Source organism: Apus apus, chromosome 4 (assembly GCF_020740795.1).
Source record: "Apus apus isolate bApuApu2 chromosome 4, bApuApu2.pri.cur, whole genome shotgun sequence".
NCBI lineage: Eukaryota > Metazoa > Chordata > Aves > Apodiformes > Apodidae > Apus > Apus apus.
Genome location: NC_067285.1, coordinates 114,378,583 through 114,398,047, shown reverse-complemented (window position 1 = coordinate 114,398,047; position 19,465 = coordinate 114,378,583). Strand labels below are relative to the sequence as shown.

At 45.4% G+C, this 19,465-nt stretch overlaps 1 protein-coding gene across 4 annotated transcripts in view; it reads right to left on the bottom strand.

The window, feature by feature from the left end:
- EXOC6B (exocyst complex component 6B) overlaps positions 1-19,465 on the bottom strand; it is a 332,586-nt gene that overhangs the window by 96,959 nt on the left and 216,162 nt on the right. For 2 of the 4 annotated variants that reach the window (XM_051617327.1, XM_051617329.1), the window contains exons 17-19: positions 16,879-17,013; positions 15,511-15,690; positions 9,968-9,997 (exon numbers count right to left, since the gene is read on the bottom strand). In XM_051617327.1, the coding sequence (XP_051473287.1) occupies positions 9,968-9,997; positions 15,511-15,690; positions 16,879-17,013 (345 nt within the window). The remainder of the gene's footprint in view (positions 1-9,967; positions 9,998-15,510; positions 15,691-16,878; positions 17,014-19,465) is intronic. The other 2 variants (XM_051617328.1, XM_051617330.1) reach the window with 2 other exon arrangements.

Genomic DNA, 19,465 nt, shown 5'->3' with positions numbered 1-19,465 from the left:
GCAAATATGTTAACAATTAGGGAAAGGAAATGCCGAAAGGCTGCCTCGTTAATTAAGGAACTTGCTATCAAAGGACTCATTAAAAGCTACTGAAATGGAATGGTTGTTAAAATAAATACCCATTAATCTTAACATGCAATCAGGAATAGGCTGCTGTTCCCCCCTACCCACCTCGCAGTGGGGACAAGGGGGTTCCTTGGCACACACCGAGCCCTGCCAGAGACAAAATGGTGGCAGCAGCCACTGGCCAGAGTGTCCCAGAAGACACCTGAGCAGGTTGTCCCAGGGACTTTGTCCCACCACCCTGCAGAAGCACCTCTGCTTTCAGCAAGGAGGAAGCTGCTGGGGCCTCCTGCTTTTTACTTGGCCAAACCATGTGCGATACGGTCACCAAAACGCAAACAGAAGTCCTGTCGAACACCCCACCAACTTCCCAAAGAAATAATGCATCATTTCCATGAAAAACAAAGCCTGACAGGTTTCAAATGGTCTCAGAGTTTCCTTTTTTTTGTTGTTTTGTTTTGTTTTTTTGATAGCAACAATTTCTTTTTAATTGGCAACAAGCATTGGGAATGATGTGATCAAGTATATTTAGATTTGCAAAGCCAGGGACTTGATACAACAGAAAAGTGGGCCAAGAAATTGCAATTCCTCAGTATATTTACACATCCCCTTTTCTGTAAACACCACAAGTTGTCTTACTAATTTTGACACTGAATTTACTGACTTTTCCAATACATAATGCAATATTGGTGGAATATTCTGCAGCAGATACAAACGTGATGCTGTAATAATGAGCAATTGCTCAGCTCCATCAAACCAGGAATAATCCCAGGGATACTTTCTGGACAGGCACAGATGGAGACTTCAGACCCTGCAGACCCCAAGGCATGATGTCCTCCTCGCCCACATGTGTGTGGACTGTCCTTGCTGCTGGCAGCACCACAGCCCTAGATCTCATTAAACCATGTGCAAAATCAGTAAATTATCTCTGCAAACTTTTCAGAAGAAAACTCCCCATCCTGCACGTGCCCTCTTATTGGCCACCTTCTTAACACTGATGGAATGATGCATCTCAAAATTACCAAAAAAAAAAAAAAAGTAACAGCTGTTCTGCAGCCACTGAAGATGGCAAAACAGCCCAAAGCACAACCCAGACACACAAACACTTCCCAGTGAAAACAAATGTATAACCAGGACTCTGCTGGTTTTAAGATGTTTACTTAAAAAACAAACAAAGCTTTTATCAAGTGCCCAGGACAAGCTGGAACATGGGAAGTGCCACTGAAATATGAGGAAAATCTTCTTAATGGTGAGGGTGACAGCCCTGGGACAGGCTGCCCAGGGAGGGTGTGGAGTGTCCTCTGGAGATGTTCAAGACCCACCTGGATGCATTCCTGAATAATGTGCTCTAGGGGGTCCTGCTTTACCAGGGAAGTTGGACTAGATGATCTCTAGAGGCCTTTTCCAACTCTGACAATCCTATGATTCCGTGAAATCCATTTTCAGTTTTGGCAAAGTGGGTTTGGTGGGGGTTTTTGGTTGGGTTTTTTGTTGGGTATGGTGTGAGAAAGGAAGTAACCATATGGAGTTACAACAGCACAAGCATCAAATCACTGGGAACAAGACAGATTAGCAAAAAGAAAACTTAATTTTTCTACAAAGTTTTATGTTTAATATAAAAGGAGAATCAATGCAGTGTCTTTGTCCAGGAGACAATTAGACTTGTTAAGGGCTATAATGGTCAGACATCACCACACATCCCAGAAAACCAAATGCACATCTAAAAGCATTAGTTTCAGACTAGGTATCGAGAGAACAACTCTTAATTAATTACTTCTATTCACTTGGCTTTGCAGAACCATTATTAAGAAGAAGAAATCACTTTTTCCTCCTAAAATCATTTGCATTATGGAAAGAAGATGGGAGCAGACTGGTTCCTGATTTCCAGCAGGGAACATGTTGTGGGCTGAGCCCTGTCACTTTGCATTAGACATGACCAGTGTGGGACATCAGAGGTGACTGATGGGTGAACATGAGTGGTCACTTATTGATTTCAGCCAGTGTCAAGCTCCAGATTTGATCTCTGGCTCCATGAAGCCATTCCAGGAGCTGAAACCAGTGTGTTGACTTAGGGACCTGGAAACAAGCAACAGTCACCAAGCTACAAGCTGACATTCACGTAGTTTTGAAATCTGCCAAGGAAAATAAGAAACAACCTTCTAGTCAACAAGTGGAGGCCGGCAAAGAGCAACACTTGTGAGCACAGAGCAATGTCTGTTGGGTAGAGGGTTGTTCCCCAGTTTTTGAACCACAGGATGTTTCTCAACCTTAAATCCATGAGATGTTTCCCAGTCTTGAACCTCCACCAGGTCTTCATGTTATTTGGCAGTTACAAAATTAAAGGTTTCCTGATGCCCCAAATCCCCCAGTCTTCTCTGAAAGCATAAGCAACAATGGCACAGGTTTGAGGGAGGAATTTGGGATTCAATGCACACCTGGGACCTACAGGAAGTCATCACTTTCATGTCAACAGCCTTCCTTCCAACAGCCCCAAAATCCATCCTGCTACTTGCAGTGAATAGAACAGGCATCTGTGTCCTGATATACCAAGAATAAGGAAGACCTGTTTCTCCCCAGCATCTGCCATGCCAGAAGTGACCTGATGAACAAGTTTCTGGTTGAGGAGGATCAATGCTCTGCACAGGAGGAGCTGCAGGCATTGCTCCCCTCTCCTCTACACCTGATTACTTGGGCTGCAAGCAAGCCAGGACTTCATAGTCACCTACAGAAGAAGCTTCACTGCCATTAGCAAACCACCATATTGAAGCAGATTATCACCACTGAGATACTGTCAGAGCCTCTTCTGAGTGAAACTGGGACTTTAGCCTGGAGATGACCTTGACCATCCCTATCACACAACGGCTTGGTTCAAGGGACAACCTTCCACCACTGAAATATCAAAGGTTCACCAGAGTACTTGAAGGGTGGCTACAAAGAAGACTCCCTTTTTAAAAGGACTCACATGGAATGAATGACTCACATGAATGGGTGAAAGTTCCCCCTGGGGAGATTCCAACTGGACACAAGGGGAAAATTTTTCACGAGAACAATCAGCCACTGGAATAATCTCCCCAGGGAAGTGGTGGATTCCCCAACATTAGCAACTTTTAAGATTTTTTTGGACAGAGTCATCTTTTCTAGACTGTGCTTTAGCCAAGAAAGGTTGGACCAGATGATCCTTGAGGTCACTTCCAACCTGGTATTCCATCACTCTGTGACAGTAAACCTATGAAGAGCAACCCCTTCAAGCAGTGCTAACACAATTTCACGTGAAATTTATCTTGTGCAAAGACCCACTCACCTGGAAAGCTGACAGCATCTGAAGAATCAAAAGAGCAGTTGCTCCACCAAACCTGGAAGGCCACCATCTTCTGATGGAAGTGGAATGGCTCATAAACTCATGCCAAAGCTGAGCCCAAGCTCGTGTTTAGGTGGCTGCCTTCCAGAGGTATTTAAAAAAGAATGACAGGGTGTCTTTTTCAGAGGTAAACATTTACCACTTATTGTCTATTTTGAGCATTAAAGGGAAAACAGAGTGCCACAGATAGGGCAGCAAGACAAACACAGCAAAGCTGAACTCCCAGCAGAAGCTGGGAGGCAATCAGACAAACAAAATGAAAAAGGGGGTGATGGGGGGGAAAGCAAATGCAGCAACTATCCTCACCACACAAAAAATACACCAGTCAGTTACGCCGACCATTGCAGCCCAATAGAAAACCCCCCACATTCCAACACAAGAGGAAAAACCACAACACTTTGGCTGTGGCAAAGATGCTCGAGGTCAACAGCTGGAGGCTATTTTGGCTGAAGCTGGTGGGACACTCAAGGCTCTCATACAGAGAGGGGTGACAGTCACAACCACATCCCACAGATAGATCTAAAATGTTATTTTATTCTGATTTTTTTTTTTTGGGGGGTGGGGTTTTTGTTTTGTGAGTTGTTGTTTTGGTTTTTTGTGTTGGTGTTTGTTTTCTTGAACCAAATGACAATTTCTCAAGGAACCAGCTCCATGGCAAGGTTTTTCCTACACAGGCATCAAGGGGGCTTGGCACTAGAAACTTCATCTACTTGCTCACACACAGGAGCAAATGCACCCAACAGCAAAAAGAACAACTCAAGGATTCTGTAACCACATATAACCATGAGATCCAGGATATAAGAGGATCCATGAACAAGGTTTTTCCCCTGACTTTGTGCTATCAGAGTCAATAAGTGACATCAACTTTATTATTTATTTTTTTAAATAGGAAAATAAATAAATAGAAGGAAGGGGAGGGGGTGGAGAAGGGAAGTATCTCAGGTCACAGCTGTTACAACTGAGCACAGGGCAGTTTCTTTGAAGCCTCACAGCAGCACACACAAGCACCCAAATGGGCACAGGCCTTTTTGCAGTCGTTCCCAGCAAAGCTGAGAAGCTTCTGGGGTGGTTTTTTTATATGCATATATGCAAAAAATGTCAAGGAAACAGAGGACTCCAAGATCTGTGTCTTTTCCCTTCCATACCACATGAATGCATGGCAGGATATTTTTACTTAGCTGCTTTTAACAAGTCCATAGCATGGAAAGTTTAGACTTTCAGCAACTTTCTGGACCTTCTTTATAGATTTTTGAAAGTCTATCGCCCCCTTCCTGGAAGTGTTCAAGGCCAGGCTGGATGGGGCTTGGAGCAACCTGGTCTAGTGGGAGGTGTCCCTGCCCATGGCAGGAATCGGGTGATCTTTAAGGTCCCTTCCAGCTTAAACCATTCTGTGATCCTATGAAACAGTTGTGTGCAGAGCCTGGTGCACCCAAAGGAGCGGTGCCTGTGTTGGAGCATCCAACTGCTGTCAGGTCTCCTGAGATACTTCAGAGATCTGTGCAAAGACCTTCAATACCAGACATGGGTGAGCAAACACTCTTGCCACTCCAGGTCAGGTCACTAGGAATGATTTGCTTTATCCTTGTCAGCCACTTGATTTAACTACAGACTTATTCATCAAAAAACCCTCAGACCCAAACTGTCCCACCAGGCTGGAGGCTCAGCCTATGGCACCAAACTCCAGTTCTCAATCTGTTGCCTTCCACTTTCTTTACACGACTCTCTTTTCTAAGCAATGAAAGATACATATCTCTCATCAACTTGCTCTCTAAATACTCCACACCGTTACAAGCTGCACTCCAACTGGCCACATCACCTTCTTGTGCTGAGGAACAGCATCACGAGAGAGGGAGGTGTAGGGGCCAGCAGGGCAGCAGCTACCAAACCCCACACAAAACCCAAAATACATGGACAAAGCACATCACCAACAGCTCCAACTGCTTCTCCTTCCCCCAGAAGGTATCTCCACAGAGTGGTCCAGAAACAGGAGCAAGCCCGAAACTGAGTCGCACCATTGACTGAACTGTACAAAAACCTGAGGCTTTTGACTTGCCATGGTGGCACTTTGGGAACCTCCCCCTCAAGGCTAAATACTGATTTTCCAACATGTACTTGTGTCTCAAATCAAATAAAAGCAGCAGACCCAGAAAGGATGGTGACATAGATTCATGGTGACCTGAGGACCTGCTGGGTGGGCTTAAAGAAAGCATGGGCTTGATGCTCCTCAGTGTTCTCCTCCCATGCTCACCACCCGTGTTGCCACAAAGACCATTCACCTCTGAAAAAGACACCAAGACCCTGCAACGTGAAGCATCAAGGAAAAACCGTGGTGCTCCAACACAACCAACCTGCCCTGAATGAGTCTCTGTGTGCACACAAGAAGCAGCCCAATTTTTTCGGGGTCCTATTTGTGCCTCCCCATGAGCAGCAACACTCAGTCCTGGTCCCAGTGTCCACAGGCTGAGACTTTCCAAGTTACTTGACAGAAACCAGAGCCGTGGCCCAGCCACGACAGGAGCGCACAGCTCCACAACTGGAACAAACGGGGGGCGGGGGGTGGAATAAATTGCATATTTCATCCTCCTCTTTTGTGGCTTTTATTTTCTTTTGTATCCGCTTTGGGAATAACATTCTTTCCATTGGGAAGAGCGTGATTTTCCGTTAAATACAAAGCAGCTGCCATTTTGGAAACAAAAAGTTGATTAAATACAGATTTTTTTTATTATTTTTTTTTTTCCCCCTTAATGTATGAAGAGCTAGAACCACTCTTCCTTCTGCTGATTTGTCAGGGCAAAGCATGTGCCAATTATGGCAGTAGGAAGACTTGAAGAGAGCGAAATGTATTGCTCTGTCTTCGCCGTATAATTTTATAATTTGATGTTATAAATGAAAGAGAAAAGATCTAGAGGGTTGGAGCAGAGCACGCTGCACTCGTCCTCATGGCAGAGTCCTCTGGCACATGGAAACCGAGGGTTTCTCACCCTTTGCACACACAGGGATGCTCCAGATTCCCTGTTTACGCAGATTCCTGCTTCCCGAGACGCCGGAGGAAGGGTCGGCACGTCGCCGTGACGTGCGGCCGCCCCTTGGGAACGCAACTGACACGTGATTGCAGGCCCAGATGTCAAACAGACTGGAAAAAAAGGATGAGCTCAAAGCAAATTTAAAAAAAAAAAAAAAAAAAAAAGCTCAGCAAACTACCCACCCACTCCATTTCCACCCCGTGAGCCTTCACCACCCAAAGCAGGAGGTTCCTTTTTCTCCAAGCAGAGCAGATCACTGAATGACCAACACAAGTGGCGAATGAAACTTCAGCTCCTTTTACATTCTTCCAAAATCTAAATCTTACATTAAATTTCCATTGTCAATATCGAGACCTTAGAGTTGAAAACCAGACAGAAGGAAAAAGAATATGGATGGTTAAAGCTGTAGAAATCACTGTTCTTTTTTAATGAAGCCAGCAGGCTCCTGTTAATTGTTGCCATTCATGAAGACAAGGAAGGACCATAAGAAATCCATAAGGATCCGCCCTTTTAGATACTTGGCTTGCTTTCTCACTATTACATCTAACCTAGGCTGCAAGATCCAGGAAGAACTTATCTCTGTGTGAAGGCTCCCCTGTGATGGTGACCAAATGATACGTTTTTAATTGCAGCCACTTCAGCCCCTCAACTGCTATTGGCTCTAGTGATGGGCAAAAGCTCCCAACGCTTCTCCACGCAACCTCAATTCAAGTGATCTCTGCACGGGCACCCCAAAGGACATTGGACCTGAGGGTAGGGCAGGTGATTCTCCTCCTATGAGTAGGTTAAAGAAGATAGCTGGGGACTTTAGAAGCAGATGTGGTGTTCATTGACACTCCTTTGCACACTCACAAGTTAGGAAGAACTTCACAAGATTTCGGGTTGCCAGTGGATTAAATAAGAGGAAAGGATAAAATCACAAAGTCTGTTCTTTCACTTACATTTGAAAAAAACAACCCCAAACCAAACAACCCCATACTTTTAACTTCTGTTCAGTTTTTTGCAAGGTAGACACTGGGGCTCTGGTGCAGGAGGTGGCAGGTTTGGATTCCTTACACTGAGGATGGATTTTGAGCTGCCAAATTCTCTGTGCCACACACCTGACTCTTTGTGTACGTAGTGCGAGCAAAAGCAAGCAGAAAATAGCTTTGTGCATCTAGGTTGGTAAAAGAAAAACCAAAGCCAAACATGCCAAGGTGACTACTCAAAGGGGAGCAATACCTAGGGAAGCATGCACACCCTGTTTAAAAGGATTTGTGGGACCAGGCATTTTAGTTTCAATCAATTTTCAAAGTGCTGAAAGCAGACAAGAAACCATGTAATCACAAGGCAACTTGGCTAACCCAGATTTTAATTAACTAGCACTCCTGGGTTAATCAGAGGTCAGTCTTCTCCCCAGCCAACAAAGCTAAATCCACCCTATTTCAATGCTTTGCTCCTTGCTCTAAAGGAACCATCAGCTCTTGTTATCAACCCCTTCATATTGGGAAGTATCTGGGATTTTGGAGATGCCTGAGGAGACCAGGAAAGTAATGCAAAGCCACCAGACCACAGCGAGGTGGACAGCACAGGACCACACAACCATGCAAGCCCTGCTTCAGCCACCAGTCCATCTTCTTCCCACCAATGAACGCACCCTTGTTTTAAGGGCTCAACCTTCAGGGCAAGCTGGTCTGAGCAACTCCCCAGGAGACGCAGACCATCTCTGGATGGCAGAGGAAGCCCCTGAAGACCATCCAGGGAGGATTCGAGATGCTGCTCGTGCCCTGTCCATGTCTGCAGCCCAAGCAACTCAGGGTTTTTTATATGTATCTGGATCTAAAACACCAAGAAACTTCCAGGATTAGCCACAACTACTTCCCACCGGATATTTTAGACTGTGTTACAATTGCTCCTTTGTCCTGCTGGCTTATGCAATCAGATTTTTATTTTCAATCTCTTTTAGACAGATTAGTGATTTATTTCCACCAATTAATACAAACTACCTAGAGAACGGAAAATTAGAGGGGTTAAAAGGAAAATTAGAATCTGTTGCAGTTAAAAACAAACCCAACTAAGAGCAGGCTAGCAAAGTGCCACCATATAAAGGGATTACTCCACTCCTGACCCTTTCCAGGGGATCTCCAGGTATTACTTTTCATTGATTTACCTTAATGAAACTAATGCACCCCTCTCCATAGGAAGCTGACTCCATAGCTGTCTAGGCACTGGATTCAATTAAAGAAATAAATACATCTGGCTTCTAAATTGTTGGAAGTCTTGAAAAGCCAGAGGCAATACCACTTTTTTTGCATCTGTCTCTCTCTGGGTACACCCTAAGGACACCACAGAGGATGGTCGACATCTAACACCCCTCCTGACACCCACAGCCATGGGGGGATGCCCAAAGCATCCCTGCCTGCTCCCACAGCCTCGCCAGCAGCCCAGCCACGGCTTTGATGGAAGCTGGCCTCAAATTGCTTTAACAAGGCTCTTTCTTTCCAGAAGCTGGCGTTGATTTGAGACCTCAATGTTGACTTAGAAACCCCCAGGTGCCCAGAGCCTGCAAATACTCAAGGCTTAGCTATGCTCAGTTTCCAGGAAAAGGGGTACACGCACCCAACCGCAGCGTGAACTATCAATACTGCTGTGGCAGCTCAGCTTCAAAATGAAGAGCAGGGGTTAAAGACAGAAAAGCAGAAGCTGGGGTAGAGGCTACATCTTCACACTGGCCTCATCTCCCACTGCACAGCTGGGTCAAGCAGGGCTGCACCAGCAAAAAAAAAAAAAATAATGAGGCTTTGCTTGCCCGGGCCTTGGCTTGCAGACATGGGAATAGAGGAAAGAAGGGAGCTAGAGAGCTCTTTGTTTGCAATCTACCCTGGAAAGCACTGCAGCTTTTTCTCCCACACATGAAACGAGCAGAAATGACAATTAGAGGGGTTTGCTGAACCAGAAGGCAGGTCTGAAAGGTCTCCTTTGCTTTATGTGTGCTAATTGTCCTAATCCAAAGAGGATGAGAGTAAACAGCAAGAACTCATGAGAATTTGTGGATAAAATACTATTCTATCCCTCAAACCAGAGGAAAGGTTTAGTGGTCCAAGCCCCGAGCTGGAACACTAAGACCAGGAGGAACATCAGGCTGGAATCCCAGTTTTGTCTGAATAAATGAGAGGGATTTTACAGAGATCTTTTCTCTTTCAAGCAGAGGCTGAAGATCCCATCATGCTTTCCCTAATAGCCGGCATTTCCCCTAATTCCCTGCACATTTAGGGGTGCACAGGGGATAAAAGGAGGCAATTAAATGTGCTGTGCTCTAAAAGCAACAATTTAGCGCTGCTCCTGCAACAGCACACTTCTGGGTGACCTGTCGGGAAGGAAACCCTTTCCCCTGGTCTCTCATCTTACTAATTTAAACTTCTACTCAGTGTTTTCCTTTCCTCCTTTCTGAGTCTAAGGACCTTTTCTGGTTCAACTCACCCTCTAACACTTGAGGTGCGAGCAGAGCAGAGCACACGCGCATGAGACGCAGTCTTGTACTCACCGACATTGTAGAGTGGACATCTACATCCCCCTACAGAGGACAACACAGGGAGTTGAAAGTCAAATGCAGAAGAGAGCAAAGCAACAGCAAGAAAGGCAGAGAGAGATACAGAGTGGTCATCACCTGTAGGTGCCTACAACCCATCAAGGCTCCAACCGAGGCACCAGCTGCTCAGCAGTTGAGAGAGTATTAAAAAAGCAACATATGGGTTCCCTGAACCTGGTCTAAGGAGGATGAGGAGGAAACCAAAGTGCCACAGGACCAGTTTTATGGCTGTTAAGTACATTCTGCAAGCCAACATCCAGACGCCTCAGCTGTGCTACCTTAAGATGGAGGTGATGGGTGTCAAACCCTGGCAGGTGACAGCAGGGATCAGCTCAAGCAAAACTTGCTCAGATCTTCTGAGGGCAAAGGGACATTATCTCAGCACAGACAGGACTTGTGTCAATCTAAAGAAGGTGTCCTTGATACTCATATGATCTTTTTGTGACTTATTTTCCACTTGGGTCCCTCCCAACATGGTCAAGGCTGTGGTTGGTGCAAAGTTCAAGGCATATGACTGCCGTGCACAGTGCATGGCCTTTTAAAATATGAAAAGCTTTTAAAATAAAATCATAGGTAATAGTTCTCTTTAAAAAGAAAACAAACACTTCCAAAGCTCTTTCCACCAAAGCAAGAGCTGCTGTGGCCGATGTATTTATTTGCCACCGGGAAGAGATGCCAGCACGGCGAATAAGGCAAAAACACTGCACTGTTTGCGTGGCCCCAGCTGAAATCTGTGACTGCCATCTGGCAAAAATAAGCAGAAAAGGAAAAAAAAAAACACCAAACCAAACAAAAAAACCACCAAAACTGAACCCCCTTTGCAGAGAGTTCAGTGAACTGCTCAGGACAGCAGAGGTTGGAGTTTGTTCGATCGCTGAAAGATTGCTTCCCTTTCCCGGGTCAGCATCACCTCTTGACCTGCCCTGATTACCTTCCAAAGGAGGTTATCAAGATACAAGACTAACAGAGGATTAAAGGAAACTTAAAATAAAAACAAAACACCCCCCCCCTTCCCCCAACTCTGCTCCCCTCCCCCAAGAAAACATCCTTGCTTTGTTAACCTGACAGTTCACTGTAGGTGCTGACACAACCCTCCATCTCCCAGCAGCTTAATGTCAACAAATCAGTGTGTTTGGAGTAGCCCTGTCAATGCGATTTACATTAACTTGTCTAACAAGAAATAAAAACAACAATCAGCCATCAAAGACAAAAGGCTTTTTCAGTCATTCTTTTAAAAGTATTACGCTGGAAATGTTAATTTTTTGAGGCCACGGCCCTTCACTTGCTGAAAACCAGAAACCACCTTTTTTTTAAAAAAACTTTTTTTTCCCCTAAAGTTTTTTTTTTGGTAGGAAAAAAAAAAAAAATAGTATTTTCTTTTAAAGGAGGCCCGAGCATCCCATGTTAATAAGCTCAGCAGCAGCAGTAACCAACTCTCCCTGGTTAGCACAGGAAGAGGGCAGCCTCGAAGCCAAATGTTAATTAGGCTTTGATTTCCACCAGCGTGTTATTTGCTTTGAGACATTTTGGGCACTTAGTGGAGCATTTTCGAATTGTGGCTCTAAACCACCATGAAAATTTCATGCAGCAGTGGTATGCACCAAAACCCTCTTCACTTCCCCATGAACTTTTCCTCCCTCCCCCCGGCACACGCTGTGCCCACCAACATGCCCCGTGCAGCCTCCCGAAGCAAAGCTGGAAAAAGCAAATCGATTCCAGGGATTCCTAAAATCAAGTGGTTTCTACCAACTCCCACAATGCCTACTCTGATGCTCTACAGGAAAAAAAAAAAACCAACAGGCATCGCAACTGCAAAAATCCTGAGGTGGTAGATGCTCCATCCCTGGAAATATTCAAGCTCAGGTTGGACAGGGCTCTGAACAACCTGATCTAGTTGAAGATGTCCCTGCACACAGCAGGGGGTTGGATTGCAATTCCTGCTGGAATGCTAGAGAAAGCAGAGACTCTTCATCCCACTCCATGAGCCAGGACTAGCTATGAACTAGGATATTTTTCCTGCTGGTTGGACCTGATGACTGGCTCACCCAGAGAGGTGGGAGATGCCCCATCCCTGGAAATATTCATGCTCAGGTTGGACAGGGCTCTAAACGACCTGATCTAGTTGAAGATGTCCCTGCTCCCAGCAGGAGAGTTGGACTAGATGGCCTTTAAAGGCCCCTTCCAACCCAAACCATGCCATGATCCTGTGACCTCCAGCAGTTCCTTCCAACTTCAGTCCATCTGAGATTCACAACAAATACAGGAACAATTCAGCCTCATGTATCCGAAAAGAAAAACACAAAAGCCCAAATCTTGGCTCGGAGTCACCTTTTAGCTCACTCAGCATCTCTGCTCTCCATCACCCCCTCTCTGAAACGTTGCCTTGAGTCAACTGGACCCTTCAAGGCCATTAGATGTGCCTTGCAGGGAGCTGGAGCCTTGACCCCAGGGAAGTTTCCTGCAGACCAGCAGCCCAGTCCGAGACAATGGGATTACTCACACCCATCAAGTTAAGGAGCCGCCTGCATTTTTGCAGGCTCAGGACTTCTGGCTCCATTCTATTACAGGCCAGTGCTTTTTGTTGGTGTAATTTTAGCACGGTAACCACTGACATGCCCAGGCTGAGTTTCTTTGATTAGCAGGTGAAGGTTTTTCTTGGGGTAATTACTATCGTGACAAAAGGCAGGTGAGTAGCTCAGCTCCTGCCACTTAGTCATCTCCTGAGACTGCCACTCTTTTCTTCTAAAAACCTGCTGCAAGTTCTAACACCAGGAGAATGCTTTTCACTTGTGTTGTTTTGGTTTTTTTTTTATAGTGTGTAAATTCAACATGAAGGTTCCCAATAATCAGCTCTGGAAAACACAGCATGTCCCAACATGGAAAGGACAGGAGAGCAGGAAGGGATTGTGCTGCCAGAGTCAGCTTCTAGGAATGAGAAGATGCTCCAAGGATGCCTCATTCAAGGATGGTGCAAAATCCACCTACTTTTCTTCGTGAGCTACTGGTAGTGTGGAAATCCTGTATTTTATAGTGGGAGCAGGATGAAAACTCATTCCAAGCAGGGCAACAGCTCCTCTTAGATCCTCATGCTCTGGTGCTAACCACTTAGGCTGGATTTGGCCCAGCAGTATAGGAACAGCTCTGCCTTGCCACCAGCAATCCTGCAGTATCCTCTTTGACTTATAACTCACCTTTCTTCAAATAGTTTCTTTTCCCCTCACACCCCTCTCGCTCTTTCCTTTCACAATTCAAGCTCATCCCACATTTTTGGTGCTTTCACAAACATCTCCACCATTTTTTCTGCATTGCTTTAGCCAGATGTGGGCTTCTACACTCCTTGGCTCCAACATCTCATTTAGCAAAGTGCACAAATTGTTATGTTTTTCTAAATAAGCCACTGCAAAAAGGGTCCTTTAGCCCCATAAGAACAAACCAGCACAGACCCCAAGTAAGCTGGGTGCCTTTTTGATGTAACCTGGTTTTTTCTGACTTGCTCTCACCCACTGTTGCCTGCAAAGGTACACAGGGACCCATCCACAACATCCACCAACAGCATCTTCACAGCACTCCTCTAAAGGAAGAGACTCCAAGACTTAGACAAGAATCCCAGACTTACATCTCCTACAAACCTTTAAACCAGACTGACAGCTTCACAAACCAGATTGAAGCATCTAGATGGACTTGCCCCATCTCACAGGGCTGTGGGGAGGATCAGGGCTGTAAAAGTGCCAAGTCTGTGCTGGTTGAACAGCACCAGTGCATTAGCTGGCACCTCCACCACAGCAAACTGCAGACAGCCTTCTTCTCAGCTGGGTCCTTTCTAATCCAGCTCTGGAAGAGAAAAGGCTGCTTCAATCTGTCTTAGACCAATTAGCTGCCCTCCCCGTCTCCAAAACAATTTTGACTCACTCAGAAAGGAAACATTAATATTTAAGGAAGATAAATCACTCCAGGTCAATCTCATAAATCACTGTGGGCATCTCCCCCCATCTTCATCTCTCCTGCTAGCCATGCTTCACGCTCTGGTGCAGAGACCAATCTCCCTGTCAAATTCTATTACTTGCTTTCGTAAGTTCTGGAAGGGGTCTCCAGGTGATAACCCACCCCCCTGTGGAGCCACATCTCCTTTTTTTAAGGAGAAATCCAGAAGTTGAGGAATTCAGCCACCTCCAAGCACCTCCAGGCTCCAGAGAGCACCTGCCCCATGCCTGCTCACACAGCCACCAGCCACACTGCCAGCAGAGGGGACCTTTTGGCCTGAACAAGATGGGCAAAAGCCCTTCTGACCTCCCTTCACAGAGGCAACACTTTATTTAGGACTTTGTCCCAGTGTTAACAGAGTCAAGAAAGCACTTTTTCTTCCACAGCACCTCCAGGTACAGGGAACCCAGAAACCACTTACATCTCTCTTGGTCGCTTCTCCATCCACAGCAGATTACTCCTTATCTCCACCTCACCACCAAATCTTCCTGGCGTGGTAAGAGAAGCTCAAAGACATGAGCCAAGCAGAAGGCTGCACAATTTTGGAGCTTTAACACCTCCTCAAACATCTCTGGAGGACCTGAACACCCTTCCAGCAGAGCAACCACAGAGACATAAAGCAGGATGTAGTGTAGAAAACTGCTACTGTGTAGGATTCATCTTTTCTCCCTTTTTATACCCAAGCTCATGAAAGATGCCCAGTGTGTGCCAGTGCACTGCAACCCTGGCCCCCACTAACCACAAATAAACAACAGTCCAGAAAGAAAGAAAGATCTGAAATTGCTTTTAGGACAAATACAGTGTTCAGTGGATTTGCTATTTCCAAATACCTGCTGATTGAAGATACTCTTAGCTGTACATCCATGCAGCTCAGAAGAGAGCTTATTTAAAGGAAAGGAAAAAAAAAAAGGCTGTTTGAGAAAAAAAAATGAAGCTTCCTGATCATTTTATTTTCCCTGTTCAGCAGGACACTACATGGCCAATGGCAAAAAACAACCTAAATTACATTTTTGGTTGCAGTAACAGCATAAACAGAGGCAGATTTTAGACAGCAGAGAAAATAAAGATGCTGCTTTCCAACAGAGCCATGTTTTGATGTAAGGCATCCAGTGATGTGACAAACATCTGGAAATGTATCTGCCTTTCAAGTAACAGACACCCTTCTACTGAGATCTCTTGAAAAATCTTGGAGGTCCATTAAGCTGAAAGTTAACGTAGCTAAGATATCAGTGGTTAGTGAATTCTGAACCTACTTCTACATGGTGGACTATGATATTTCCCTCGTTCACATCTAAGTAGACTTGGAAATGCTCAGGGAGACTCTGCCTGAAGCCCAACTTCTGGCAATACATCAACTAGCCTGCTTTATTAATAGATTCATTATGTCGTAACACTTGACAGTCCAAGGCCCCACTTCTATCCCATTCCATAAACCTTCAGCAACCACTAGGTTCAACAGCACCATCAGATGTGCTCCCCAGACCAAAGAAGAAGGCCAATGGGTGGAGGTGGCTTACCGGGAGGTGGGTGAACACAGCAAAGGTGCTACGTAGAAAGCCAATGAGATCTAGCAGGTAGTCGCTGGCCTTGCTGCCTGGCTCCATGGCCATCCAGTCGTAGTCTGCCAGCTGCAAGAACTGGTCTATCTTCTGGTTCAGATTAGTGTAAATCTCCTCCTCAGCAGCATGGCGGGCGTCCTGGGAAGCAAGACCACTTTACATGGGATGGAGTCTCCATTCCACAAGGCTACACAAGTAACAGGACGTGAGATCGACCCAAACTTCAGCCCTAAATGTAGCAGAAGGCAAAGTGCCCGTAGACAACTCTGTGACTACTAGAACCTCAGGGTAGCTCAGACTGCTGGGACATGAGCCACCAGGTGAGTGGTGGGCATGATCAAGCTGGTGTCTGTCTCTGATGCAACCCGGGGACTAGGAGGACAAATCTAGTGTGGGATGGAAGTGAGAGAGAGACTATCCCATATGGAAACAAGTTAAGACCCACCAAACTGTGTGGGCGACAGAGGCACCTCCCTGCCAGAGTAAGGGCAGGAAAACTCATCCTTAGGCCAAATACAGAATTACAGGCTGGTTTGGCTTGGAAGGGATCTGTAAAAATCCAATCCCTTTCCACGAGACCAGGTTCTAGACCATCTACAAATATGCAGGTGATGCCAGAGGGGACAATTAATTGACCTCCCTGGGAATATAGTCTCCTGCTGAGTTACCCCAAGGGTAAACCCCAGCTAACCAATTCCCCACCATCCCTGGAGTCCTTAGGGCTGTTCCCATCTCCTGCTCTCCAGCCACAGGACACAACTTGGACACTCCACAGTTGAACTAATTATTGCCTTAAGATTTAATGTAAAGCATCTGGGTGGACACTCCTGGGTTATGATTTAAAGACTGGGAATTCTACCAGCTTCTGCCAGCCCTGATTTTTAGGCAATAATGCTAAAAAGGAGTTGAAAGATAGAGAAATGTAAGTTCTGAAAGTCTATTCTCCTCTTGGGTGAAAGAGGAGAGGTTGCCTTCATGGCCAGATGTGTGTAACACTGTATGGTGCTCAAAGAGCAAAATGAAAAGTCATTTAAGAAAAAAAAAGAAATCAGGCTTTTGTTTAAAAGCTGCTTAATCCTTTAGCTAGTAAGTGCTGCAGTCACAGCCTGTAAATTAGGGCTATAAAGGCTCATGGACTTGACCTAAGTAATGGTCTGAGGAGCAAACCCAAAAGCTGGTCTGATGGCTCAAGTTTCCCATGTTATGACAAAGTGACCTTTCAGCTCAGCTTAGTTCCCTACATCCACACACACACTTGGAGAGCAGATGCTCTCCAGCCAACCAGCAACAGCAAGTCCCCAGAGATGGATCTACCAGCCTCCTCACCTTGAAGGTTGTGGTCCCGTAGAGTTTCGTAGTGTGGACAGTTTCTGGAAGCACATTGGTGATATTGGTGATGAATTCCTCTAGGAATTTGCAGGATTTCTCCAAGTGGGTCGTATTTATAATAATCTGTACGAGCTGCAAAGACAACAAGGGGGTTCAGCCATCATGCTCCTGAAGGCAGGGACGTGCCAGCTTAGAAGATGCCAATTTATAAGAACTTCTGGCATGAAAAGCTGATGCTGTGCAAACACACTAAGCTTTGCTACATGCTCAAAGGCTCTCCTCCTTTAACAACATCAGAAACTTAAATAAAAGATAATTTTTTGGGGGAAAGCATTTCCCATGACAGCCACTAATACCACAAAAGCTTATTTTTTTTTCATGACTTTCCTACATTCAGCTGTCAGTCAGGGCTCATTCCACCACAGTTCAAACACAAGAGGCTTACAAAAAAATGCCATGTCACATCACAAGTGTTCTGTCTGCTAATGAACCCTAAATAACCCGTGTCTTGAGTGACACCGAACGACATCACACAAAGGCATTTAACAAAGAAAGCACAAGGTTTCACTTTTCTGAGGGTGGTATGGGTGAAGAGCAGATCTCACCCTGGTATCTTCTTGGTTATCATACCCACCATTATCTGCAATTTGCTTAATGCTGCCTTCCCATGGCACTATTCTGGGACACTGAAGGCAACTGCAGAGTAAAAGCCTCTGCTGAAGTCAACCAACACAAACATTTACAATCCAGAGCAAATCAATCCAGGCTCCCACTTTAGGAATTGACTTGAAAGCATCATTAATTTCTCTGGCAGATAACTTTTCTTCCCAGCAGACGTAAGATATAATCAAACTTCTCCTCTGGAATCAGGCTTAGAGAGTTAGTGTTGTTCAGCCTGGAGAAGACAAGGCCCTGGGGAAACCTTAGAGCACCTTCCAGTGCCTGAAGGGGATCCAGGAAAGCTGGGGAGGGATTTTAGACAAGGGCAGGGAATGACAAGATGAGGGGGAAGGGTTTTAAGCTGGAAGTGGGGAGATTGAAATGAGATCTGAGGAAGAAATTCTTCACTGTGAGGGTGGTGAAACCCTGGCCCAGGTTGCCCAGGGAAGCTGTGGCTGCCCCATCCCTGGCAGTGTTGAAGGGCAGGTTGGATGGGGCTTGGAGCAACCTGGGCTGGTGGGAGGTGTCCCTGCCCATGCAGGGGGTGGGACTAGATGATCTCAAAGGTGCCTTCCAACCCAAACCAATATGGGATTCTATGAATCACATCTAGCTCAGATGTCATAAAACCATATCATATTTTGGGTTGGAAGGGACGTCTAAAGGTCACCTAGTCCAACCCCCTGCAATGAGCAGGGACATCTTGAACCTGACCAGGTTGCTCAGAGTCCCATCCAACCCAACCTTGAATGTTTCATGCCAAAACAATGATCTTACAGACACAGAAGGCATCGAAATGCTCTGAATAGATAGAATTGAACTGCTGAAGCAGGGTGTGGCAGTTTGCAATTACCTCCTCCAAAGAAATTCTTGTGAAACATTCAGAAATCCTCTGAATGAGACTAATTAATCACTGGTGTGAGGGTTGCAGACATAGAAACACTGAAGTAATGATACAAAGATTATAGTGCCCACCTCTTGTTAATGCCAATAAGACCTTCTTGTTAGGTTAAGACCTTCTCTTCGGGATATTCAAATGAAAAACATAGCGGCATCTTTTCCCTCTCTTTTGCTGAGGGTTTTCAGGGTTATTCAAAACACAGGAACATTTGGATCAGACATGGTAGCAAACTTCAACTGCTCAGAGATAGTCCCAAAAAACAGCAATGAAAAATAAAGAGAGTAACAGAGCAGGAACGTTTGTAGATGGGCTTGTTTCTGTGGGCCTGGAGAGCCCAGAAATGGATGGTGTTGCTATGTGCAAAAATTAAATTTAGGAAGTGATAGTTATGCAAGGTGCTTAAATATCTTCTGCAGTCACTTCTGACAGTTTTTATTCAACCAAATTAGAAAAAAACGGATGGTAGAGATAACCCCAGAAGAGAGGTAGTTGTACCTTGGTACGTACCAAGGAACAAGGGGGTGAAAAGACGAGAAGAGATGCAGAGATGAACACCAGACTCTGCACATCCTACACCTTCATTTTAAATTCAAGTTGTGCTATGTAGACTTTTCTTGCAAAAAATCCTCTTCAGCTCCAAAGAACGTTAGGAAGCTGCTCTCAGCCCAAAGAAAAGCATCACCTCAGCACAACGTGGAAGATGCCAAGGGACATCTACACCATCTAAACTGGGCAGAGGCAGCTGAGGGGACTGTCACACTTGGTCTGTCCTTCCTACACTCCATCACACTTTTCAAAACAGCAGCAAAAAGAAATACATCCTTTGGGGGATGGATAGTGCAGGGATAGCTTTACATTCCTCTTTGTGCAGGGAGCCCTGGGAGGAGCAGGAGGGGAGAGGAATTTGCCCCCAGGGAGCAAAGAGATTCCAGACTTGCAGATAAAGGGCTCAGGAAGCAGCAGGTGTAAATACATACAGCTTTAAATGCCCGAAATTCTCCAAAACTCCCTTCCACAGGGTAT